The sequence below is a fragment of the Branchiostoma lanceolatum genome, chromosome 6 (assembly GCF_035083965.1).
Source record: "Branchiostoma lanceolatum isolate klBraLanc5 chromosome 6, klBraLanc5.hap2, whole genome shotgun sequence".
Lineage (NCBI taxonomy): Eukaryota > Metazoa > Chordata > Leptocardii > Amphioxiformes > Branchiostomatidae > Branchiostoma > Branchiostoma lanceolatum.
Genome location: NC_089727.1, coordinates 16,967,409 through 16,991,086, shown reverse-complemented (window position 1 = coordinate 16,991,086; position 23,678 = coordinate 16,967,409). Strand labels below are relative to the sequence as shown.

Sequence of the window (23,678 nt, the reverse complement as noted above, 5' to 3'; positions counted from 1 at the left end):
AAATAGCCCGGCGTCTGCCGAGAGTTGATTTATTCTTCTTACAGAGTTATGGCTCGATGTCTAGAGGTCTAGGTCTTCGAAGGTTTTCTGGGTACTAGTATACAAAATGAAGGCTTGCCGCTTGGTGGTATATCATAAGCAAATCGCACGCCGTACAGATGATTTCGCAGATGTTGACAACTGTTTTTATGGACATACACATGGTTTACGTCTTCTCAAACCGTGGAAGTGTTGATGCCTGTATCGTTTCATCCTTTGATGATCTAGTCTCTACCAGGCTGTGTGGATATCGCTGAAATATAGTAGACATTGGCGAAATAGAGTGGATAGTATGCTGTGCTATGGTGCCTATCTCCTTAGCCGGCCGACTTAACTATTTCAGTCAGTGGGCAATTTCTACTATTTTTTCAGCGACCCACGTAGCCTGGTATTGAACTTCCCTGTATAGCGGACTACCCCTGGCATACTATTCACTCTATTTGGCCGATTTCTACTATTTTCCCAGCGATCCACGTAGCCTAGTAGAGGCTATTGATGATCATCATGAGCTGATGTAACCACCATGAGCTCATCGTCTGTCCTGACCATTGACCAATGACGAAACCGCTTTGTTCTATTCTTGTTCTATTCTGACAAAAAACAGGACACCTGTACTGGTTTACTCCGTGGCAAAGGCCACTGCGCTGTGAGCCAGTTTAGCACAATCAAGAGACCACCGTGTTTCTTATTTCTAATCTCCAAGCAGGTGGATAGCTTTGGCTTTTTTTGGTGTTTTTTCATCTTTTGTAATGTTTTTTTTTTTACAAGACGGACTTTTAGAAATGATTACTTAATGTTTGGACCACCTGCAGACCGCCTACCTGTGTGTCGTACGACTATACAAAGGATGCCGCCGACGAGTCCAGGCGAGAGGACCAAGGTTTACGCGTACTTTTTCTTACCACGCGAACTAAACGTGCCCGCATAGACTAACCTGAAACAGTCAAGGCAGCAGCAGGGGACCGACGTTAAACCTTCAACTTCATTGGCAAGACCACAGAAGAGGCGGGTCCACTTATTGTGCGGGAAAACACGTTGGTAATGCGGCAAAGCACTACAAACGAGGTGCACTCACTGTGGTCTTGTGCCGTAGGAACTGTATGCTACTTTAAAAGTATGGCAAAGTTGTAGTCGTTGTTTGTATGATGTACTTGATAAGTAGAAGTAGAAAGATTTTCAAGAAATAAGTACAAAGCATAACACAGGAAAACGGTCAATTCGTCGTTTCTTTATAGGAAGGGTGATATTTTACGGGCACCCAATGAAAAATAGTTACTAGCTAAATGTAATCATTGTAAAATTTTGTCTTTATTAACATGGTAACCCTACGTTTATTCCTGTCTTTGTCGACCGTAGCTAGATATATATACATAACCACCAATACGGGTTTTTCTCTTTCAACTTCCTAGAAATTCTCTGGATATTTACATTGCACCCATGCAAAGGAGCGCGTGTGTTTGTTTGTTCCAAATTTCCGAGGATGGCCTTCAACTTAAATGCCGCACTCGTCTGTTACAAGAATCGTTTCCGAACTGGGAAAATACTTAGCACCCAAGCCGGCGCCGACCCTCTAACCTGGGTTAGGCGCCTTCCTGTTTAGAGTGTTCCGCCAGGAGTTTACGTTCGCTGCAGCTCTGGTGGGAAGGGGCAGGGGTCGGCCGTGGTTTACCTTAGTTGATGTCCCCGTGATGATCGTTTAGAGGGAGGGGGGCACAATTAAGAGGGCTTTGATTATCGAAGTCAAACGTTCACAACTACTTAGTGGCACCAGAGTGGTTGCCAAGTTGTCTCAGAGTTTAGAAGTTTGTGTTTTTTTTTTACTCGCACAGCTGGGTTTTAGGTTTGCCACCGTGTGGTGGGAGGGGGGCAGGTGTCAAGGTGGGAGGACCCTTCTTCCGGTGACCTTGGCAATCACGATCCCGGCATGGATTTGTTAAACTCCGGAACTATAACTCACCGACGTACGGGGATTAATTTGGAGGTATGGGGTCGACCACCAGTCATTCCGAGTATGTAGAAGGTTACGGTGAAGCCGCAAAAAAATGTTTCACAAGACACGCGTAGGGCAGATGTAATTCCAGCGCATTCCGACAAGTGGCGCTTATGCAGACGTCATTCTATCTCAGCGAAAGAGTTAAAATCATCTTTATTGTACTTGAAGGATAGTTATGAACTTCAAAAACCTAGATACGTGGATTAGACAGAGTTGTGAAAGTTACGTGCTAATAGTGTTTTTAAATTTAGTACGTAAAGTTCCGCTTATTTCCCAGTCGCCGTGTTATACTATTCTCCAATAATAAGCTCCCTCATACACAGGGCCGCCGGTTTTACGTCACCATCCGAAATGATGAATGCAATCCCTTACAGCATGTCCAAGCTGGGATCGACAATTGGATAGAATTCAATTGCTGTATAAATGTTGACACATGACTATCTGAAAGCTGCCATATAACCCTTGTAAAAGTTGTTATATTGCAATGATTTCATGTGAAGTTACATCACTTTTGAAGATGTTGACAAGCAAACTTAGCAAAAGCGCGAAGAGACAAACTTAAAAATCGAGAATATGGACCCAGGGTTCAGAACCATAAACTAATTTAGGAAGTGCATCCCACTGTGGCCTTGCTGTAGTTTGAAATGAGGATTGGCCCCCATAACTACATAAACACATAAAAATCCCAGACTGTCTGTGGCTTGAAACAATGGCAGGAGAAGATTAGCATAATACTGGTGAACAAGATTCAAATATTTTTTCTACTGGTTGTCAAAGTAACATTAAGAAACAATACAGAATTACACAGAATGATTGTAACAAAACTACATAGTCAAAACAACTTTCAGTTTTTAGAAATTCAACCTTGTGTTCAAAAAGAAAACGTAGCATCAGCTTGACTGGCACACGCCCCTATCACCTCCACCCCTCCCTGTCCTGTGTACATAAGTCACCGGAAGATGTTATGAAAACTGACCCACTTATTTTCATGGGAACGTCCGGGCAGCTGACGTGGAACGGTGACGATGAATAACACACCGCTTTCTGCAGTGGCCAGCGGCCGGAATGACCTGTCTCTCACGGACTACTGACCCTTGCTTTCTTTAAAGACTGACCATAAAGAATCCGAGGGGGTCCCTTCTGTCATCTCCCGTTTTGCCTTACCCTTGTTATGACCATGCATTTAAAGAAAAAAACTTTCCGATGGAATTTTTCTTTCCAACCGCCTTGCCTAATGTGCTCCCTAACCTTTTTAGCTATTGTGATTGTCGAAACTATTTGCGTGCACAACATGTATAATATAGTGTGATTATGTTGGATGCAAGGGTTTGGGAGCTAGGGTCATCCGAAGTACACTCAAAATCGGTTTGAACTCGAGAGGTAAAACCCGTCATTTGCAACTCAGTGCCAAGTACATCCAAAGTTCAATACACTTGTATTTTTTCACATCATTTATAGGAAACCCAAGCAATATTAGGGCCCAAAAATCATATTTTGAAAGTCAATTCATTTAATAATTTATTTACATGACTAGTTCAAACAACACTATCACAATGTAATCCGTGATGCAAAGATACGACGTTGTTGTGATGTGAGAACTCACTGAAAATCTTCGCCGGGGTTTTTGTAGGCTCGCGAAACTAAATGGATCATAGTACGGCACGTTTTTGCGCTGCTTTAAAATGCTCAAAGTAGGACGTTATTACGCAAATATGCTAAGCAGTGTTAGTAAATGACACTACCATACAGATTTCAGCATTTTTTTATTTCCATTTTTGGGGCTCTAATAACACGGGTACATAACTTCAGAATCACTTCTAGTGATGGCAAATTCCTGACGTTTCACCACATTCTCATTAAGTGCATTCGTCCCTTCTCTAGATGTTCGCAAGTTTACCTTTTGAAGTCCGTCATAGCTTCATAACTTTACGCCAGGTGATATCCACGGCACCCCAGGTCTCCCCGGTCAATTTCACCTGTAGAGAGGAGGGAGGAAACAACAGGTCATGTTTTGACGTGGTCAGTGCCAAACACTTTGCAAAGGTATTTTGTCTTGAGTACCGCTTTTACACACGAGATAAACATTACGTGCGAGTTGTAAAGTTTCTCATTCTGAGCTCAGGTTGTGTTCAGATGAGAACTGGCTGGAGCGATGGTCTAGAAGAATCTGTCAGCAGATCGATCGTTTTTTATGCTGAGGACGGCTACTTTTATCACTAGACGGTTGCTAATGTGCTTATCGTCTATCTAATGTTCTGGGGAAATATTCCAACGCTGTCACTCCAAAGCGTCATGAGTTCGGCGGAACAATCCATGACATCGCAAAGCGCAGAAGAGGACGGGAAATGTAAGTTCAGAACGTTTGTAACATTTGAAGTAATTATTACGTTGTGAGCGCTTTGCCCCTGCAGGTCACACTTTTGCGTATATGCAAGTGCGTTTGAGTTGTGCATGAACATTTTTTTGGTTTAAATTTATGTAAAGTTTGCAGGGAAGACGTTATTTTCTACTTTGACCCACCGTTGCGCAGCCTAGTTATCGAACCAAAGAAATAACTTATTTGGCTGTAAACTTAGCCTATAAAACAAAAACTTGTTAATACGCGACTCATGCGGACTTGCATATACGCACGCACTTAGGACCCTGTCACACTTGTGCGTACTAGTATATCAGTCAAGTGCGCGTGAGTTCCGCAGTAACATTTTTTTGGTTTAAGTCAATTTTGCGGGGAGGAAGTTGTTTTCTACTTTGACCCACCGTAGAGCAGTCTAGTTATCAAACCAAAGAAATGACTTCTTCGGCTGCAAATTTATCCTAAACCAAAAACATGTTAATACGCAACTCTACGGACTTGTGCATACACACAAGTGTGGCAGGGGCTTAAAAAGGTGTTTTGAGCACTGTGGGCTTGTGAGATAGCTGTAGTACATAAAGCAGGAACTTGGACCGCTTTTAGAACCTTTCTAATGCGCTTTCTCTAACGCGCTCTTGCAGTGACATCAAGTCAGACTTTGCCAAAGAGGTTGCGTCCTTTTTTTTCTTTACAACGTACACCAGTCGACAGGCGAAGAGTTAGCCTCGTATCGATCGATCAATCAATGAATCATTAACCTGCCTAGTTAAGCTTTATTTCAATTATAACCCTCGCTACCCCTTGTCCAAAGCTTGTTGTCAGGTTATCAAGATATCGGTTAATAATTTCATCACTTCAGGTTGGTAAGTCACTGAATAGAAATAATCTTTGCACACAACAAAGTGATTTATTCAGCCGACGTTTCGGTGCAATGAAGTGCAATGTGAACCACTCAGAATTGCCCTGAGGAAGTTGACAGATGGTCACCGAAAGGTCGGTTGAATGACTTGGTTGTTAGCCTGACGAATCGCGCTCCTAGTAGCCAGCCGGTCCTGTAACCGCCATCCCCCTAGATTGGGCTGGGGGTCAGTAACCTCCGGCCGAGAGCTTGTGTAAATACAGGCTAACTTGGTTGTGTACACAGTCTTTTTATCCGGTTATCAATATTGTTATCTACATACAGGTTTCCTGAGCACCCTCCCCCGTACGGACACGTACCGCAATCATCAAAGGGTTTTACACAAGTTCAAACTGTTTTCCGACTGGCGTATTTGACCGGGCAATGACCTGGAGGTCAGGGGTTGTTGGAGGCGATCGTGACGTTGTGACGCAATCCGGAATTGGGGTGGCGCGAAAAAATGTTGGCTGCATCACGCCATACATTCCTGTTCTATTGCCTCAGTTTGGCGTGTTCAGTGTGGCTGTTTTAGGCCGTCCCATAGGAAATAACGTTAAAACACGAATCTTTCATGGCCGTAATTCCAATAAAAATACAGAGTTTCCGGAGATGTTTTACTTTCTATTGCAAGCACACACGTTCTTTAGACAATGAAAAAAATGTCACCAAAATATAACCTGAGGAAGCGATATTTAATGGCATTTAAATATGAAATTACCTACCAGCCGCAAAAGGCTCCGTGGTGCCGATAGAGCCCGACCGTAGTACTCAGGTCTAAAAGGCGTGTAAGTCCGACAATCGCTTGGATGCCGAAATTTTCCTGCCTTATCCTGTCAGACATGAAAAAGCTTTCATCTCAAATGCTTTGTATATCAGGTGGGATCGATCGAAGGCAATTTATGATCGACTGAAACACGTGCCTTTGGGGCCCAATTATTTTTTGAGCCCGCACTCTTTGGGCATCTACTCGCGGAGTAATTCAGGCACGATACTTTATAAGCCTTATGTTCAAACTTGAATGGAGCGTCAGAACATGTTACTGATTGATTGAACTTTGATGATGGCTACGTGACAAATAACACTGTAACAGTTCACCTGTTTCCGACGTATGACATTCTATCTTGTGCTTGGCCGACGAAGTTTCTGAAATTGTGACGTAAGTTTTTTGTTCGTCGAGGTGGATTGAATGTCTAGGAGTGTCAGCTTCGAATTTCTTTCCTTTCATCACAAAATTTCTCGCGGAAATCTTTGTTTTGTACATAAACGAAGAACGAGAAGTGGGGAAACGGGAAAGGAAATTATTATATCTGCTTGAAGACAGTTCCTAACGTTGTTTTCAGAAGAGGGGGTGCGAAACGACCTTGTGGGAACAGATACTTTGTCGGTGAAACTCTAGCGGTCGCTCACCTCAAACCACGCCCTTGACCTTGGGTATTGTATCCAAGTAGAACAGACGTCAACTCACGGATACAGAGCCGTGAACTTGATGTCATAACGCAGATCAGTTTTCCCGCAGGTCGAACCCCTGACGAGAGAAAGCTGTCCTGTCGCCCACAGTTAATCTTCCTAGCAGATGTTGTAAGTTATGTATCCTGGTGTTGTCACGTATCTTCCGATGTATTTTCCTCTCAAGACGATTCGGTGACGTCTTGGTCACTTTTCTCCGCTGCCCCTGTCAAATTAGCGACGGAAGAGCGTGACGGTGTGGCTAAAATCACACTCCAAGGGATTGACAAAATGACATCTAGGCAAAGTTCGGCTTCTAAACGCGAAAAAACTGTCAGCGAGGAATATACCAGGGAATAATTACTAGTAGTTCTGGCGCTTCTACACAATTGTTTCCGTGAAACTTGGCACAGAGTCGCGCACGTAGAACGTTTTTGCAGTCAGTTTCCAAGTTATCTTGCAGCCAAAACTATGATAACAAGAAGGTATTTAGGCTGCTTCTAGGCTCAAGTGTTAAATCTATCGTTGCACACCTGTCTGGCTGACTTTTGATACCGACGGAATTCCGCTTTATCTAAATACCTGACACTTGTGGGACCCTAACTACACGACGAATGGCACGTAGACCGCGTTTAGATGTTGCAGTTCGTGTTACGGTCGCCAGGGATGTTTGACGCATCGTGCAGCACATGTCGATGGAAGGATGTAAGGTGGCGGCGGTGGCAACACAGTCACGCCTTGCACCAAAGTTTACATGTAGAATCCTTTGCAAAGGAAACAGACAGCACATTTGGCCCAAACAATGAGAGAAACACTTTCAAATCAGTCCGTGCCGCCTTCAAAGTTTTCTAGGGCGTGTATTTTAACAGCCAACACCTGTCGATTACGGTATTTTGGAGCGGACATGATGTTTGATTGTTGCGCGGATGTTTCCAAAGTTTTAAACAAAGCTTTGTTTATTTATCTGAGATGTAATGAATAGAAGAACCGAATGGTTCACAGGGTTTGCCTTTTCACGGCAGGGTTCTATCCCTACATATACATTCGAGCCCGCCTTGCGAATGACGTACGTAGTTAATAGTTTCCGTGTGTTGTTCTTTAGATGATACGAAGCTAATGACTCGCAGTTCCCGCCCCTCCCCTTGCCCATCCCACTGGACATAATGAGAGCCCATTATCCCCTTTATGACCCCCGATGTTTATCTTTTCGGTTCAGTCCACTCGGAGAATGAAAGTGTAAAAATGAACGATCATGTGTATTAATTAATGAATGGACCCCGCCTTTATGAATGAATACCACAATAGAACGGAAGTTAGAGTATAGAGACGGAAGGTCAAGTTTCAATTTCTAGTCAGTAATATTTCCTTTCCCCTTAAAATGTGGGAAAACAAGAAGAGGAAGAAAACCCCACTGTTTACACAAGGGCTTGAACGAAGTTTACAAGGGCCATTATAATTTTTATTTTCTTCAAATTCTTGTGTTTATTTATGGAATAGTTGCAAGTCATTCTTTTGTTTGTATGCACTTCCTTTGTTTTGTTGATGTTAAAAGTAGGTGTAATTGGGCTTGAAACGCGCCACTTTCTGATTTATCATTCTATGCAGGTAACGTTTTAATACCAGTGCCTTTTAATATTTCATTCGGTACTTGGAACCTCGTAATAGAATCATGCGGGTTGTGCATTGTATGACATTGTGCTGGCCCGCATGTCTGTCATAATGGCTCTACAAATGTTCGAGTGTTTGGTCAACACATGTTCCTGAATCGTTACGCGATGTTTTTGTTTACCAGTGTTTATTTTCCCCGATGACAACATCAAATCTTGCGCTGTCACGTGACGCGAACTTCAAAGTCCCTGCCGGGGCCACCCCATGCACCACAGCGACTGTCAGAGAAAATCCTGGCGGTGTGCCCACGCGATTCTTTTCCCTTACGGTTGTTGTACGTATATATACTAGTATTCTTCACACACATTCCGGATACGCCATTGAAGCGTCCAGAGCCCGTTTCATCTGTAGTATCGGCATCGTTGCCTTTACGGAGTCAAAGCGGTAAAGCGGAGACCAACGCCGCTAGGAATGTACGCACCTAGCCAAAGACAGCGATCAAAACATTGCTAGGCACGTCCACTAGACGGGTAGCTATGCACGCTGCTGAGCAAACATAGCAGGCACTGCGACTCGTGCACTGATCGTTCTAGTACTGGGATCTGCTGAGGCATTGCGTGGACAGGTTTCTAAGGCGCAGTTTACATTACGTTTTTCGCGTCAGCGGCGAAATTTCCCGCTGTCGGGAGGCCGCTGTCGCGACGTCTCTAGACACACCGCCCGGAAATCTGACAGACACCTGCGGTGCTTGCATTTCGCCATCTTGTAGAAAGTATCGGGCGTAAGCATAACAAAAGCAAGAAACAAAATTGTATGATTGTACAACGGTAGACGGCGTCTCCCCGCCCGTATTAAACTACAATGCAAAGCCTTGTTTATGTGTAGATATTCCATGCTCATCACTCGTAAATGTGGGGAGGGGGGCACAAGTACGATAAATATATCCGCGGGGAAATGAATGCACGGCACAAAAGTCGCCGCGGATCCCGCGAATCTCTCTCTCTATATATATACCGGGGATCTAAGTAGACTTACAGTATGCTAATCAACGCGTGCTTTATGCTAATCGCCGAAACCCTGACTCCCGCTGACGCGAGCCCGACGTATTCTCTTTAGACGGAGTTTGAAGTTGACGGGGACTCCCGCTGTGCTGACGGGCGACGGCTTCGAAGCTGACGGGAGAAAATTTGTTGACAGCGGGACTACGTCGACGGGAATTGTCTTTACACGGGGTTCCCGCTGTCGCCAGTGGCGCTGACGCCAGTGGCGCTGACGGCAAAAGTATAATGTAAAGAGAGCCTAACCTGCAAGAGGAAGCTGTGGGAAAAGAGAGTTTGTGATAGTGTTGCGGAAGTTTTGGTTGTGTTTTTCTCATCACGGTGCACCGCTGGGCGAACCAGGCGGCGGAGGAGGGCTCACCCCCCGCCCGGACGGTATTTCTGTGGCTCCCGGCAGTAGTGACATACACGGCTCAGCGGTGTTGAGTTGCTTATCTGTCAGTCGTCAGGTCGAGCTGCTATCAATTTTGTTCGGAAGGAACGGGCGGTTCTCATCAGGGTTGCGCTCCGCTACACACACGGTAGAGCTAGAGCCCGGGGTGTAGGAGGCACCCCCATCCATGGTACTACTACAGGCGGACAGCACTGCGCCCAGGACTCTGCCAAACAGCTGCATCTTCAGGGCAGGGCAGTATGAGACTCTGAAACAACAGCAGGGCCAGGCAAGCGGCATGGCGGCTAACGGGGGCCATCCGGACACCCAACCGGCGGGGCCGGGGGATGTCGCTGTGCACAGCGAGGACTCCAAGCCCCCTGTACCGGCACGATCGAAGCGTCCCAAGCCCGTTCTCCGCTCGATGCGTAGTTTTGACTCTAGTCTGCCGCCCCACCAAACTGTTATGGCTAGGATTCACGAGGCCAATGCCAGTTTGGCGTCCAACTGGGTCCACTCCGACAGCGAGTTGTCGGCATCGCCGAGCCCTCGTGGTGGGGAAAACAGTCCCAACCCCCCGGGCACGCCCCCACCCCCCGTCCGGCCGACGCTGCGGTCTTTACGGAGCTTCGACGCCAGTCTTCTCCAAAACTACCAGGTCCCGCAGGGCGACCCTAACCTGGCCGGGATAAAGTCGCTGCAGTCTCGCTTCAAGTCGCCGGGTTCCCCCGGGGTCGCCCGGAGGGCTCGGGCACAGCTGGATCGCGTTCGCGACCGAGTCGGACTGATTTTCACGGCGGGCGGGACTGGCTCCTCCCCCGGTAGCGCGGAGTCCACCCCGCCTGCCAGCCCCAGAACCCCCAGGATCCACCTTCGAAGGAAGTTCCACTTCCTCCAGAGTTCTCCTTCCGCTAACGACCAGAACTCTGTCCTTTCCCACACAGTTATGCACAAGGCCAAGTCGTCGTCGTCTTCTTCTCCCTCCGGACATCACCACGCCAACAAAGTCTTCAAGAGATGGAGAAGCAAAAACAAACTCCTTATGTCGCCTACCAGCGCCGCAGCCTCGCAACTCTGGAGTCCGGAGGTAAGTCACAAACTTCCAGTTCCATAACATTTTCTAATAATGGCAAGCCCCTGATAAATCATGGTATGAAATAATATAACATATTTTGCTCAAACCTCGCCCACACTAGAATGGTACTCTGTTTTATGTTAGAATTTCGCGCCTACGTCAAGTTTTATCAAGTGGACTCGCACCGTGCAGGTAGGTTTTCCCGAGTGCCATTCATCTTCATTTCCATCATGCTGTACACAGCCGCTCTATTTGTTTGACATTATGTACAGACGGACCCTCTCGCCTACCGGTCCTTCCCCGTGGTTCCAGCTCCGGGTGGCAACCCAAGAGGGGCAGGTCAGGTAATCAATGCCTCTTGATGACCCAATTTGAAGGAAGAGAACTTCTCAAGTTGACAAATACTTGTAACAATTTCACCTACGTGTGTAACCGTACCCCCTGCCGGATGAACTTCTTGTTGTTCCCCTACACAGATGATTAACCCTATATTTTCGTCTGTGTTTTTTTTTTTTTTTTACCAAGCGAAACGATCGAGTTATGGTTCTCCGCCATACGGACTATTCCTGCCTGGAGCACATATTTTCTGGGTGCCAGCGGATTGATTAAGACCAGATGGCGGCCAAGTCGCCCCTAAAATAGCCGCAGAGTTCCTCATATGTTCCCCTCAGGCCCCCATCCTCCCCTTTCCGCTGGTCTATTTACTCAAAAGGTTACTCCCCAAAGTTTATCACAAGGCCAAAACCACAGGCCCTGGTGAGACGATTTGTTCCTGTGTTATAAAAGCCCCCAGGAGAAGTAGCAAGTTGTTTGCTGTTCCCTTTCGAGGTTTTCATTCTAAACAACATGGAGGAAGTGATGGTTCCCCCGAGGGAAGTAAAGACAGAGGCCACAAGTTCAAAGTCAGGGCCTTTTAGAGGAGTATTCTGTCAGTAGCAGCGATTCTTCACACAGCATGGGCACCACACAGCAAGCCCAATCACCTTTTATAAGAACATTTTCAAGAGTTGTCGTAAATCTCCTGTGCTAGGTTGGAAGGTTAGGGTAAGATGTTTGTCAGGAATATTGTTGGAGTTAAAATTTGAGGGGGTGTTTTAAAGAATGTAAATAGACGGATGGGTGGTCTTCAGCCGGTTCAGATGCTTCCGAAATTGGGCTGGTCCATTAACATGATTAAAGAAGTTTGAAGAGGTATGGAAGAGGTATTTCTTCCTCCACCCCCCCCCCCCCCCCCATTCTCTTACCTTAAAAAGATAGTTCTTGGGTACCACTTGAATTTACTTTAAGGTGTTTTTCTGCAGACCTAGCTGATATCTGTTAGGTTTGAGTGTGATAAGTGTAATTTAAAAGTGGTATTTTGAGTGCAGGTGTATGCAATATGTAGATACAACATTCTTTATTGACACAACAAAAGGACAGTGACTTTCGTAAGGTAGATAACGCTATGTGTATCTTTATGGATGTTATCATCGTTTAAATCAGCTTGAATGTAGCAGACTAGAGCATTGCTGCTTAACAACAGTGGTCGGAATGCTGTTTTAGGTGCGTAATTTACTTACTACGCTATACAAATACCCTTTCTTGTCACAGTCCCAAACAGCACACATGGGACCATAACAAGTCAGGATGTACACAAATGACAACAATACAGAGTCCTTACTACTGCCAAGGACGCGAAGGGAATGTTTTGGCAATGGTGGAGGGCACAGTAACACGGCCCAGACAAGCAAATTCAGCCCTTGGCACTGAGGTGTGACAACAGAGAAGTATTCTGTCCCCCAAATACTTCTAGTAAATGACAGGCTTGAATTACGTCTTCAGTAACCGTCTATAATAAGTCCCTTCGCGACTGGTATGTAGGATCATGACAGTGATCGTTTGTAAACCTAGCATTTTAGAACTGCCAAGAAACTCAAACAGCTTTCCTACAGACTGCTGTGATGATACCATCTTCTAGAGTTCATTACACTTGTAAGAGGGTCTGCATGGGGGTCCCGACAACACTTTACGCTAATTTTAGAAGAGCCCCTTACATATTACGAATTATGTGACTAAGATGGCTTTCCCTACGAATCACGGGAAATTAAGATAGGCTGCCTTCGCCCTACGGAAAAGAGCATGCAGACCCTCTTGTTACTTACAAGGGACCCGCATGCCCCTTTTCTTAGGCGGCTTGTTTTGATGTACTGTAATTAGTAGGAAACGGTTTTATCCTCGTAATTTGTAGTGAGATGTACACATTTTGTGTAGCTGACTTCCTCTATTCAGTGTAATGCATATGCGGTCCTACTGAATTTAGCGTAAAGTGTTGTCGGGACCCCCTTTTTGAAAAGAAGCACTGTACTTTTTCTGAGTACTCTTTTCAGTAAAGGTTACATGTCATTGACCTCTTTCAAACTCTGTCCTTCGAGTTCAAAACACTGTTCATAATCATGAGTAATTGGTCCTCAATAGGATCACGACCCTGGATGTAACAAGGTGAGCAAAACAGGCTGATCAGGTATCGAGTTGAAGACAGGTTTTGAATCGGCCTTCTAAGAAGATTAGAAAGTAAAGAAAGTTTGGCAGTCCTAACTTTCCGCTGAGAACTTTCGTCTTATTCAGTTTGACATCACAGATTCAAAACTATTGACACATAACGCTTACACTGTAAGAGCGTGTGCAAGTTGCACTGCGAGAGCGTGTGCAAGTTAGCGTGCTTCCTGTTCTATTCACAAGCTCGTCTTCTCGGTGAAGATATTTGTTTGAAGGTCAGGATCTTGTGTACGTGACTTGAAGAAGTGACATCCGGAAGGCACTGTCATACAGTCAACGAGCTTCGGCCGTATTTGTTTATCGAAAGAAGGTCGCACGTATTTTTCGCCAAAAAATCTACCCTGTCATATCTAACCAGACTCGGTGACCTGCAAACATCAACCAATCCCTAAGAATCACGCAATGATCAAGAGAACACCGGGCGTATTCGGCTGAAAATGTCATTTAGAGGTCACAGACTCGACGGCTGAGCCATTTTCGTTCTTCATGATGGACTTGAAAACATTTCTTCGCTCTGGCCCAAACCTGTCTTTGAGTTTGACCTAGTATTGGATATAGGTTATGGGAATGTTTATCAGCTATCATAAATTAAAACACTGTCTCTCTCTCTGTGGATTCTCAAAGGAAGGAAAATAAAGGATCCAAAAAGAGTTGCTGCAGATTGAAGTGTAATGCGAATACAATCCTAATTGAAGTTTTAGGTTTAAAGGGACAATCCATTGTTAGCTTCAAGCAGATAATAGACTGATTTGTGTTATCTCCATGGATCCAATAGATTTTTCGCGTTTTTCATCTTTTACCTGCAAAATGGTTTTTTCGTCACCACATCATCAAAAAGCCTCAAAATTATTGCATAAAACACTGAGCTGCACTCTACATGTACATCTACTTGGAGCTTAGACTTGTGGTGCTAACAGTGACAGCCCAGACCTGCCAGCATCCCTCATCCTGGATGTTATTGTTTGGGCTATCTGTTCCAGTCATCCAGCTCTGGATGTGAGGGTTGAACTTTGGAAGAGCGCCGCTTTGGCAGCGGTCCAAGGAAGGGTGGCTTTAGAGGTGTATGTGGAGACTGAGGTGCCTTTACATAAACTATATACGGTAACCAATCACAGTTCAGCAAAAATCAAGGTAGAGCATTCTGCTCTGCTTAGGTCTGAGTGCACTAGACTACTCTTCTTCGTCCCATTGTTTGAAAGCTATGGTCAGGAAACTGATATTCCGGTGGATGTTTATTTCCACATCCTCCCATTGTTTTGTTTCTAGGGAAATGCGGGAAGGGCTCGACTTTAGAAAAAAGGCGATATTGTATACTTGAGAGGTAGAAGTAGAGACTTGACTTTATCAAATACATCAAACATTCATTTCTGAAGGGGAGAGGAATACTAGTAGAAAGAACTTAGTGACAAGAAATTTCTATCAACATTAAACTTCCAGGTAACTTTTCTCAGAAGAAAAATGTTTTCGGTCATTCTCAGTTGTAACAGGAGCTTACGTTGACAAGTATTGCCCTAAAACACAATACTATACTAACTGTCTTATCTATTGGGGTAGAACCTATTTGAAAACTCTCTTGTGTCTGTTTTCCTTTGAGCTTCCTGCTTGCAAGCATTCCTCATATGTAAATAGCCGTGGGCCATCAGACATCATTGTTCGTCTTCTTAGGCACCAAAAAGCCAAGAAAACAGTTTGATCTGTCCGCTTATTGCATGGATTACTCCAAGTGGTGGAGGGGCATCTGTAAACAAAGCTGGCGGATTTAATCCGGCTTAACGGCGGGACAGGTCCTTGAGATGAACTGGGGCATGCTGGTCCTGTGATATCGGAGACGGGCGAGTGCGTCAGAAACAACACAGAGACAGCGCACGTCTTCATCGAGAAGTGTGTCAGCAGATTTGTGATAACTCACCTGTGCTAAGGGCAGGTGTAATGTTTTCCTTTCACTGGGAGGTGGGATTGCAACGACAGCAGAAATTTTGAAAACAGGATGATGGATTTCCATTTGCTGTGAGATAGGGGGCTTGCTTGAGGAAACTTTGAGGAAACTCACAGCATTTTTATGCTAACCGTCTTGTGTAAATGATGTTTTTTCCTTTCCAGTGCTTTTCATTACCAGTGATTCTACACAATCCACCCATAGTCTTTTCTAAGTCCTTGCCAGTCCTTGAAAGCAGAAATTTTGAAAACGGGATGATGGATTTCCATTTGCTGTGAGATAGGGGGCTTGCTTGAGGAAACTTTGAGGAAACTCACAGCATCCATGTAACCATGGGAACCTTGACAGCCCCATACTGAACACTGACAGCCCCTTAGGTGTTTGTAATGTATGGGACATGTTATTGAGTTGTGTGTGCTGAGGGTGGGGGGTGGAGCAGGAATGGACAACTGGAGGTGGTGCGGAAATATTGGGACAGTTTGTTTTCCGCAGGACAACTGTGTCACTTTTTTGTCTATTTTCTGTTTTTTTATGTTAACCCTCTTGTGTAAATGATGTTTTTTTTCCTTTACAGTGCTTTTTCATTACCAGTGATACCACACAATCCACACCTAATCTTTCCTAAGCTCTTGTCTGTCTTGTAGGTTTATAAAGTTAAGAAGGGTATTACACTCCTTATCCCTTTGTCTTGCATATAGAGCATAATTGCTGGAAGGATATTTTCTGAACATTTTGTTTAGTCAGACTGAATAATTATCTGAAGACTGAGTGAGGGAAATACCTTTGGGAAATTAAAGATGTGCACACCTGTTTTGAATGTGATTGAAGACAGATAAAACCTTTCATGTATTCATAGAAGTATAGATAAGGACATCAGATAGCATGCAGGTAGATTGGACCAGCTTACATCTTGGAGCTTTTAGTACACAAAGATCTGGAGGACCTTGTTAGCTTAGGAGGAACAATTTTCTACTTCGTCTCCCATCAGTAAACTTTAAGAAGTCAGAACACGCTAACAATGTAGGAAAGGAAATTGGGGAGGGGAGGGATTTTACCAGCATGTGCGCGTTCTTTGTGTAGGTATATGTAGGGATCAAGGCGTACATAGGGGTCATAGGAAGGGTCAGTAGTTAAAGTAATGAAGGTGAACAGGTCTTTTTTAACAACTTACAGGAAGTTTGGTTCATTAGATCTCAGGGTTATCGAGTGATTGGGTGTTTTTAGACAAGTCTTAAAAGTTTTAGGCCAAATTGGATATCTTTCATTCATAACTCTATCTGAAGATTGAGTGGTAAGAAGTGTATGATGTGTTCGTTAGTTTATTTTTCAGGCCCTACAGCTAATTGTGAACAAATTAGGACAACACTTTCTGGTTAATGTGATTTTAAAACATCCTACCGGATATCTGCATGAATACAAAACAACATTGCCTTGCCTTAAGGCAATTCCCTGTAAATTACATGCATGTTTTGGAGACAGCATAGGATGTATAATCCCCTGTTGGATCAACAGTCGACATCCCCTTCTTAATTGTGTGGTAACCATTATATAAAGGAACTCACTCATTCTTAAACAGGAATTCATACTGTAACATGTACTGCATTAGAACCCTGTCGTACATATTTGTATGGCTTTCAGCTATATTGCAATTGGCATGTACCATGTATAGTTCTAAAAGTAAAAGAGTTTTGTCAATGAGTGTGCCGGGCAACGCTTTCTAGGTTACGGTCTCTTTTGTAATACCGCTAAACCCACATACCTTTCGCCAATTTGTGTATACAGCAGAATAATCGGGGTCTAATTATGACTTATCAGAAAGTAACCGGGGCCAATCTTACGACCTGTTCTATGTAGTCAAGTGATTAACTGACTGACCCCAGGTCATTCTGGCGTAATTGCCCGGTCGTTCTGGGCTTATTACTTTGTGATGATTACCTGCTCCTTCCAGTACTTTCCTCCATAAAAACCTGACTTTATCTTCCAGCCTGCCAGAAAAGTGTCTGTAAAATTATAGGTTTGCGGGGAAAGTGGATGCAGTAAAAATTACAAACCCCTTTGATTGACACCGTATTCCGTCAGTGTGAGAAAGTGCATATAGTCACGTATCTCCGTGTGACAGGTGTAGAGGACCTAGCACTTTGCCCCCCTGAGAAGCTTTCCTCAGAGATTAATCAAAATTCTACTCCCCGCTCTTTGAGTTATTGATTGACGACGGCAAGATAATTATAGCTTTCCAGCTGATCGCCTGATTGGTTGACAAAGAAACCGGCTCTTGTACATTCCAAACTATCGACCTCCTGAGGTTAACGAACGAGGCCAAAGTTGACCTTTGTTACTGAGATATGTTTATAATTCATATCAGGTAAACCATAACTTATGCAGGCCTGTATGTTCTGCATCTATGAAATTGTTGGCTCTTAGATATCAAGTGGATTAAGGTATTATATGACTTAACTCACTCCAGACTACAATACACCAAAGTGTACAATCCATGATTTGAAAACATAAAAATACTTAAACTCTATGCATTGGACAAATCAGGCTTAAGGTTTCATAAGACAGTTTCAAATGGGGTAGGGAATTTCCCGGCAGCCTTCGTAACCCCTGCTTCTCCTAATGGGTCAGTGAAGTCAATACTTGTCTTGAGCATTGATATTTCTGACCTAGGGTGAAGAAATGCTGCTACAGTAACAATTGAGCCGCCATTCTTTGTAAATCGATGACAACATCAGGCTCTTATGAATTGATTAAAAATAAATAAAAAATAAGACAGTAAGCAATCCAAGTGTCCACGATATATCGATAGCTCATGTTTATGTCATCTATACCATGAAGATTGAAATCATACATAGTAAAATCAATAAACATTTATACTTTTTAAAAAGTGTGAGCTTACAAATTCTTCGTTAAGTATTTTCTATAGCCTGGTATCAAAACTTATTATTATAAACTCCAAAGTCTCTTCTGTTCTATTTGTAGAGAGACCGTATTACTAAGTAGGTTTGAATACCTGGATAGATTTTCCAAGTTAGTGCATCCAGGCATCAGGCTAGCTTGAATTGTTTTCTTTCTTTCAAGTACATCTATTTTTATGGTACAATAAAGCTGCTCCTAATTTGTTTGGTCTGGTAAATAAATCTTGTGTATAAAATAATGTAGCCTGAATTCAATCAAGCCTCCTGTGACCGCTCGCCGGCCTATAACCCCCTGAAATCCCCGGACAGCTGGATTTTGTGTTATACAGACTAAAAATAATGGTGAAGGGCAATAAAAGATAGAGAAAAAAAAAGAAAAAAAACATGTTGCCAGTAAGAAACAAATCAACAGGAAAGTGGAACTGCTTGGTAAGAATTTTTCAGGACAGGTAACGCATGAGGACATTCCTTCGCTGATTAAGACCTCCTCTCCGTGTAAGTGCCTGTAATGAGTTATGTGTTTGCTTAGCTTGCCAAGCCAAAGGACCCCAAACAAAAAAACCATGTCAGTCTTCAAACGCCATTATTTATGGTCCTGTGCACTGAGTGTACAAGCTCAGCAGACATTGTCGCCTGAATGGTGAAGTTGTGTTTGATTTGGAGGTGTTTTTTTTCGCAGTGGTCAAACATTGGTGACATATTGGGTTGACCTTTTCAGGGTCAGCAGTTTGCAGGCATAGAGCAAACATTGCAATCATACAGTCTTGTTTCCACGAAGATAGGATGTGCATTTTATTTGCCATTGTTAAGATACACGCAATAAGTGATCAAGGAATGCCTATGCATTAGATCCATATGTGATATTTGTGGTAGCATTCTTAGTCTTTCCTCCTTTCATGTCAATGTACAGTGGTGAAAACTTAGGTTGGAAATAATGCAAAAGGTGAAATTGTTCAAAAATCTAGTAACATTAAGATTTGCTCAAAAATTGTACTAACATTAAATCTACACTCATTCCCATCATGAAATCCGTGTGATTTTCAATATCCAATCATTTCTTATTCTATACCATCAGAATTTTCCACTGTCCGTGTTTAAGCGCACAAAATCCAATCTAAAGTTGCAAACTTTAAAAAAAGTCGAGATAAGAAGCATCCTTTCCCATGCATGTAGCTGTCAAAGTTCCTTCCCGCACCGATGGTGCATAGGGCGGTGCCCATCTCCGTTTCAGTAGCCCTTGGGCCACACAGCTGTATAATCACTACAGCAGGGGGTTAGTCCACTGGCAATGGTGTGTGTGTTTAACTTCCATACTCTTTTCCAAATGCTGAGTGCTAAGCAGAGAAAGCAGTATATGATACCATTTTTCAAGTCTTTGGTATGACCCGGCCGGGGATCGAACTCACGACCTACCGTATGCAAGGCAAACACTCCACCCACTAGGCATCTAGCTGTGTCTTTACCAAAATTTTACTTCAAACTAATGTCAGATGTTCCAGATAGATAATTGATCCCTGATAAAAACACCTGGAGATGAGAAAGATTCTTCTTTGTTGTAGCGGAAGTTTTCTTCAGACCCCGAGCTTCTAATTTCCTTTCATAAAGGAGGATTGACGTCAATAGGCAACCTCTGGGCGTAATTTCCTCCCTGATTTCATCGCTGAGGGAACTACAGCGTGTCCCTGAAGAATAGATAGAGGTGGCAATAAGGCAACCTCACATAACCGCAGATCCTCATTGGCCATTAGGAGTTTTGTGTTCTTTTGTTTCATGTTTCGTTTATCCTGTGGAAATTCCCCGAGGCAAAACAGGATGGTAAGTTTGCTTAGGAAGGTCCAAACGGAAGGGAATAACAATACGCCTGAAAGTTCTGGAGAGATATTTCTTTTACCAAACTTTTAGGATTCAGATGCAACTGGAGACGGTGTCGATAGATGAGGACAGTCTTGTCAACCCATGTGTGCTAGAGAAAATAATCAGAGATTAAAACGTCCTATGCTTTCTGAAGGCAAATATGTTACATAGGAATACAAATTTGAAATGACTCAGTGCATTGTGGCTTCCTGTGCCCTACCATGACCTATTTTGTTGTACTGCCTTATCCAGTTACATTGGCTGTCATCTCCCATCAGAACTTAGAGCTATCCAAAAGCTAGTCACTTTGTCCCTGTAAAAAGTTTTTCCGTACACATTCCACTGTGGTGAGCGATTGAAGAGAATCAGGGCATGTGGTGAAGTGCCTTTGTGTCCACATTATATGCTTCGTTACAACCTGCTTAGCCCAATTCTCACTGCCCGCAAAGTGCCCACAGTAGCACAAGCATCGAATTGTCCTCGCAGAAACAAGTACAACATCTAGGACCTCCCTAAATAAATACCATTTGACAAATGGTTGTTTGGTGCTGGGAAAGCTTGACTGTTGAACACAAAAGAAGCCGGTTCCACAAAAAAGCAGAACTAGCCATAACACAATCTGGGGGTTCCGTACCTTTGTGGTTGGGGGAATCAAATCTCATGATCAATGGTGTTTAGGTAGGGGCAAACCATTTCATTGCTTTAAGAGAGCTATGCATGATTATGAGCCCACATTACAACCAATTTTACAGACATGTTGAACAGATGGTCCTGTTTCTTTTGGGGGTCGCTTAGAAAAGGAGGAGAATTGATCATCAACACCTTCTGTACCAAGAAGCTTGAAAATTTTTATTAAAACTTCAAGCAATATCATGGTTTCACAATTTCTACCAACATTTACAACTATTTCCGTTAAGAGGGGACAACTTTTAAAGGTCAAAATATTATTTTCCCGGCAACCTTCTTAAAAAATGCTCTGCAAAGGATACATTGTACACATCTTTCTATCAAGAGCAATGTAAAAAATCAAGTGACTTTGCCCCAGTTTTGTTGTTGTTGTTTGAGCAAGGACCTCCTTGGTTTGAGGTAAGTGGTGGTTCCGGTGGTCAAGTGGGACAACCATTAACGAGGGATGAAAAACAGTTGTACCAAGTCATTCTAATGGTTACTTATAAGTAAAACTGGGTGGCATTCACCCAAGTCCAGAGTGTACAGCAGATATAGTCATCAAATGATACTATTTTGAAAGTTGTAGCATCATCAAATGTGATAAAGAGTAAGATATGAGATACATAGATAGAAATATGATAAGGAATACTGTATACATCTAGGTGTGCTGGGGGGTAGAATTCTGTTTTATCCTAATTTGATCTGTGTGTTATCCAGAGATGTAACACAGGTGTATGCAGCTGTCATGACAAGGATAAAGGGTAAGAATTAAAACCAGAATAGTAGCATAACAGCAGATCTTTAGTGAGTATGAGTCAAATACTATGCTAAAGCCCTCTCTCTCTCTATCCCCCGTCACAAATAAGAAATTCGGCTCGGCCGACGTGTTGGCGAGCTTCAAATGCGCATTTTCGGCCGAAGTACGGCCGACGTCCTGTTGATTACGCAGGCTTCGGACGTTTTTTAGAAGTTGATCCAAATATTGGCCTTTTACCAGGTTAGTCAATTCTGACTTCGTCCATGTGCAAGAGATGGTACCATCTCATGGGGAATTTTTAGTGTTCGACGGACGTCACCCAACATTTTCATTGGAAAACATGGTAGACGCTCTGGCGATTTTGAAATTTGGCGAGCTTCGGGCGATCTACAAAGTCGGTCGACGCTCGCATGAATTGTGACGCCGGCTTAAGCACTGTAAGGCTCCCCTGGATTGGATAACAATATATTGGTCAAAGGACAAAAAAATAAAAAGCCTGTTGGGAAAAACAGTGTTGCAATTTCCAAGAACCTGACTTTCATCCTTGGCCAAACCGCAATGATTTTGGTGATAATTAAGGAGATACAGTAACACAGCAGCTGAATGGGGAAAAACAAAACAGGTGAAAATCTACAACAGCTTGAAGCTTTGGAGGAAAGACAGCAACTGCTGAGTATGTGTTCCAAGAAACTTGTGTCTTGAAGCCAACAAGGGTGTTGCACTATGAGAAACATGGGAGAAGCCAACATTTGACTGTGAGTGAAAGTGTTTGTCACAGGATACGACTAATCTAAGTTCATGATGAGCAAAATGTAACAAATGTGACAAATATTTTGGATTTTTTAAAATTTGTTTTCAAAGAAACCAGCTCTTGCATGCTTTGAATTGGTGCAAAGTTCATTCTCTCCTGGTATTATTTAAATGCCGAGTTCCAAAGTAGGATCACAATATAAATACAAATTACTTAGTCTAATGGATTGTATGTATATTTTTCTTAAAAAGTAAATTGAAGGAAGAAATTCCATTAAGAAGGACAAAGTATAAAGTTTGAATTTGTACAGGAAACAACGCAAAAGTACATATGTACGTACTAAATCAAAACTATCATAACATAGTGATAGAGCTACATTAAGAAGACAATAACAACATTAACAACAAACACAGAGGAAAACTACAAAACGTTTTGATTATTCTTCAGTGGTAATAATGTACATACCCACATCTGCTGCAATTCTGAGAACTCATTCCTAAGTCATGCCTTATTTGATGGCTACTCTTTTACCTCAAGTGACCTTCGTGCTCATTTGAGATGAGCACTCAGCTAATCAAATAAAAAGCAACTCACTGTCAGCTGATGGAAATTCTGACAACATAATGGCTTTTGGTTAGATTAGAATAAGAGCAGAAGTATTCAGACGTCCACAAAAACAAGGGGACTTTCCTATTTTCAAGAATGAGGACAATTAAAGCTGTTTCCTGTAAGTACAAGTAGAAGTTAGACTACTTGTCCTCCAGGCAAAAATTTGTGTACAAACATTTTGGGTTCTGGCACTGTAAAAAACATGGAGATGTTCATTCCCATGTGTGCACAAACCCTTGGGTCAAATTTTTTATGAGAAAAAGATTGCTGAAAGTATTGAATCTTTGGAAAGATATGTATGGAAGTAGTTACTGTGGCTGTTCATGTTTTATCTAAGCCGTTGCAGGTGTTTTTCTAGAAAAATCAAACAACATGGAGCGTTGGAGGGAGCGAATTCTATGTATTTATGGAAGAATCAATCACTGAGAGAAGTCTGTATGCTGGGGATTAAGCTGAAATCTGAATTCGACAAGGGGGCGCTGGGCTGAAACAAGAGGGCGCAGCGCCCTTCTTTCCCGATTTAGATTATCCCCTGAGTTTTCCTCGTGGGACATGTTGTTCGAGAGGTTGTACATAAAAGAGTGCCGCTATTTGCCACGAACAAACTGGTCTAATCTCTTTCGCACACCTTTCGATACTGGTTAATGTTTATCAAAGGAATACGTGTAGATAAACGTCAATTTCTTGTGCAACAAGCTATAGCTCTTTGCCCCCCTCCCGCACCAGTTGTGTACCACAAAGGAGACAGCATACCAACTGCCATGTCCTGCCCTGTATTCCAGTAATTGACTGTGACATTGTGGGACAAG

At 43.2% G+C, this 23,678-nt stretch overlaps 1 protein-coding gene across 3 annotated transcripts in view; it reads left to right on the top strand.

Annotated features, from left to right (window-relative positions):
- Window positions 1-23,678, top strand: part of LOC136436898 (rho GTPase-activating protein 6-like) — a 73,799-nt gene that overhangs the window by 8,444 nt on the left and 41,677 nt on the right. For 2 of the 3 annotated variants that reach the window (XM_066431289.1, XM_066431288.1), the window contains exon 2: window positions 10,713-10,855. In XM_066431289.1, the coding sequence (XP_066287386.1) occupies window positions 10,713-10,855 (143 nt within the window). Of the gene's footprint in view, window positions 1-9,641; window positions 10,856-23,678 lie in introns of those variants that run through there. The other variant, XM_066431287.1, reaches the window with a different exon arrangement.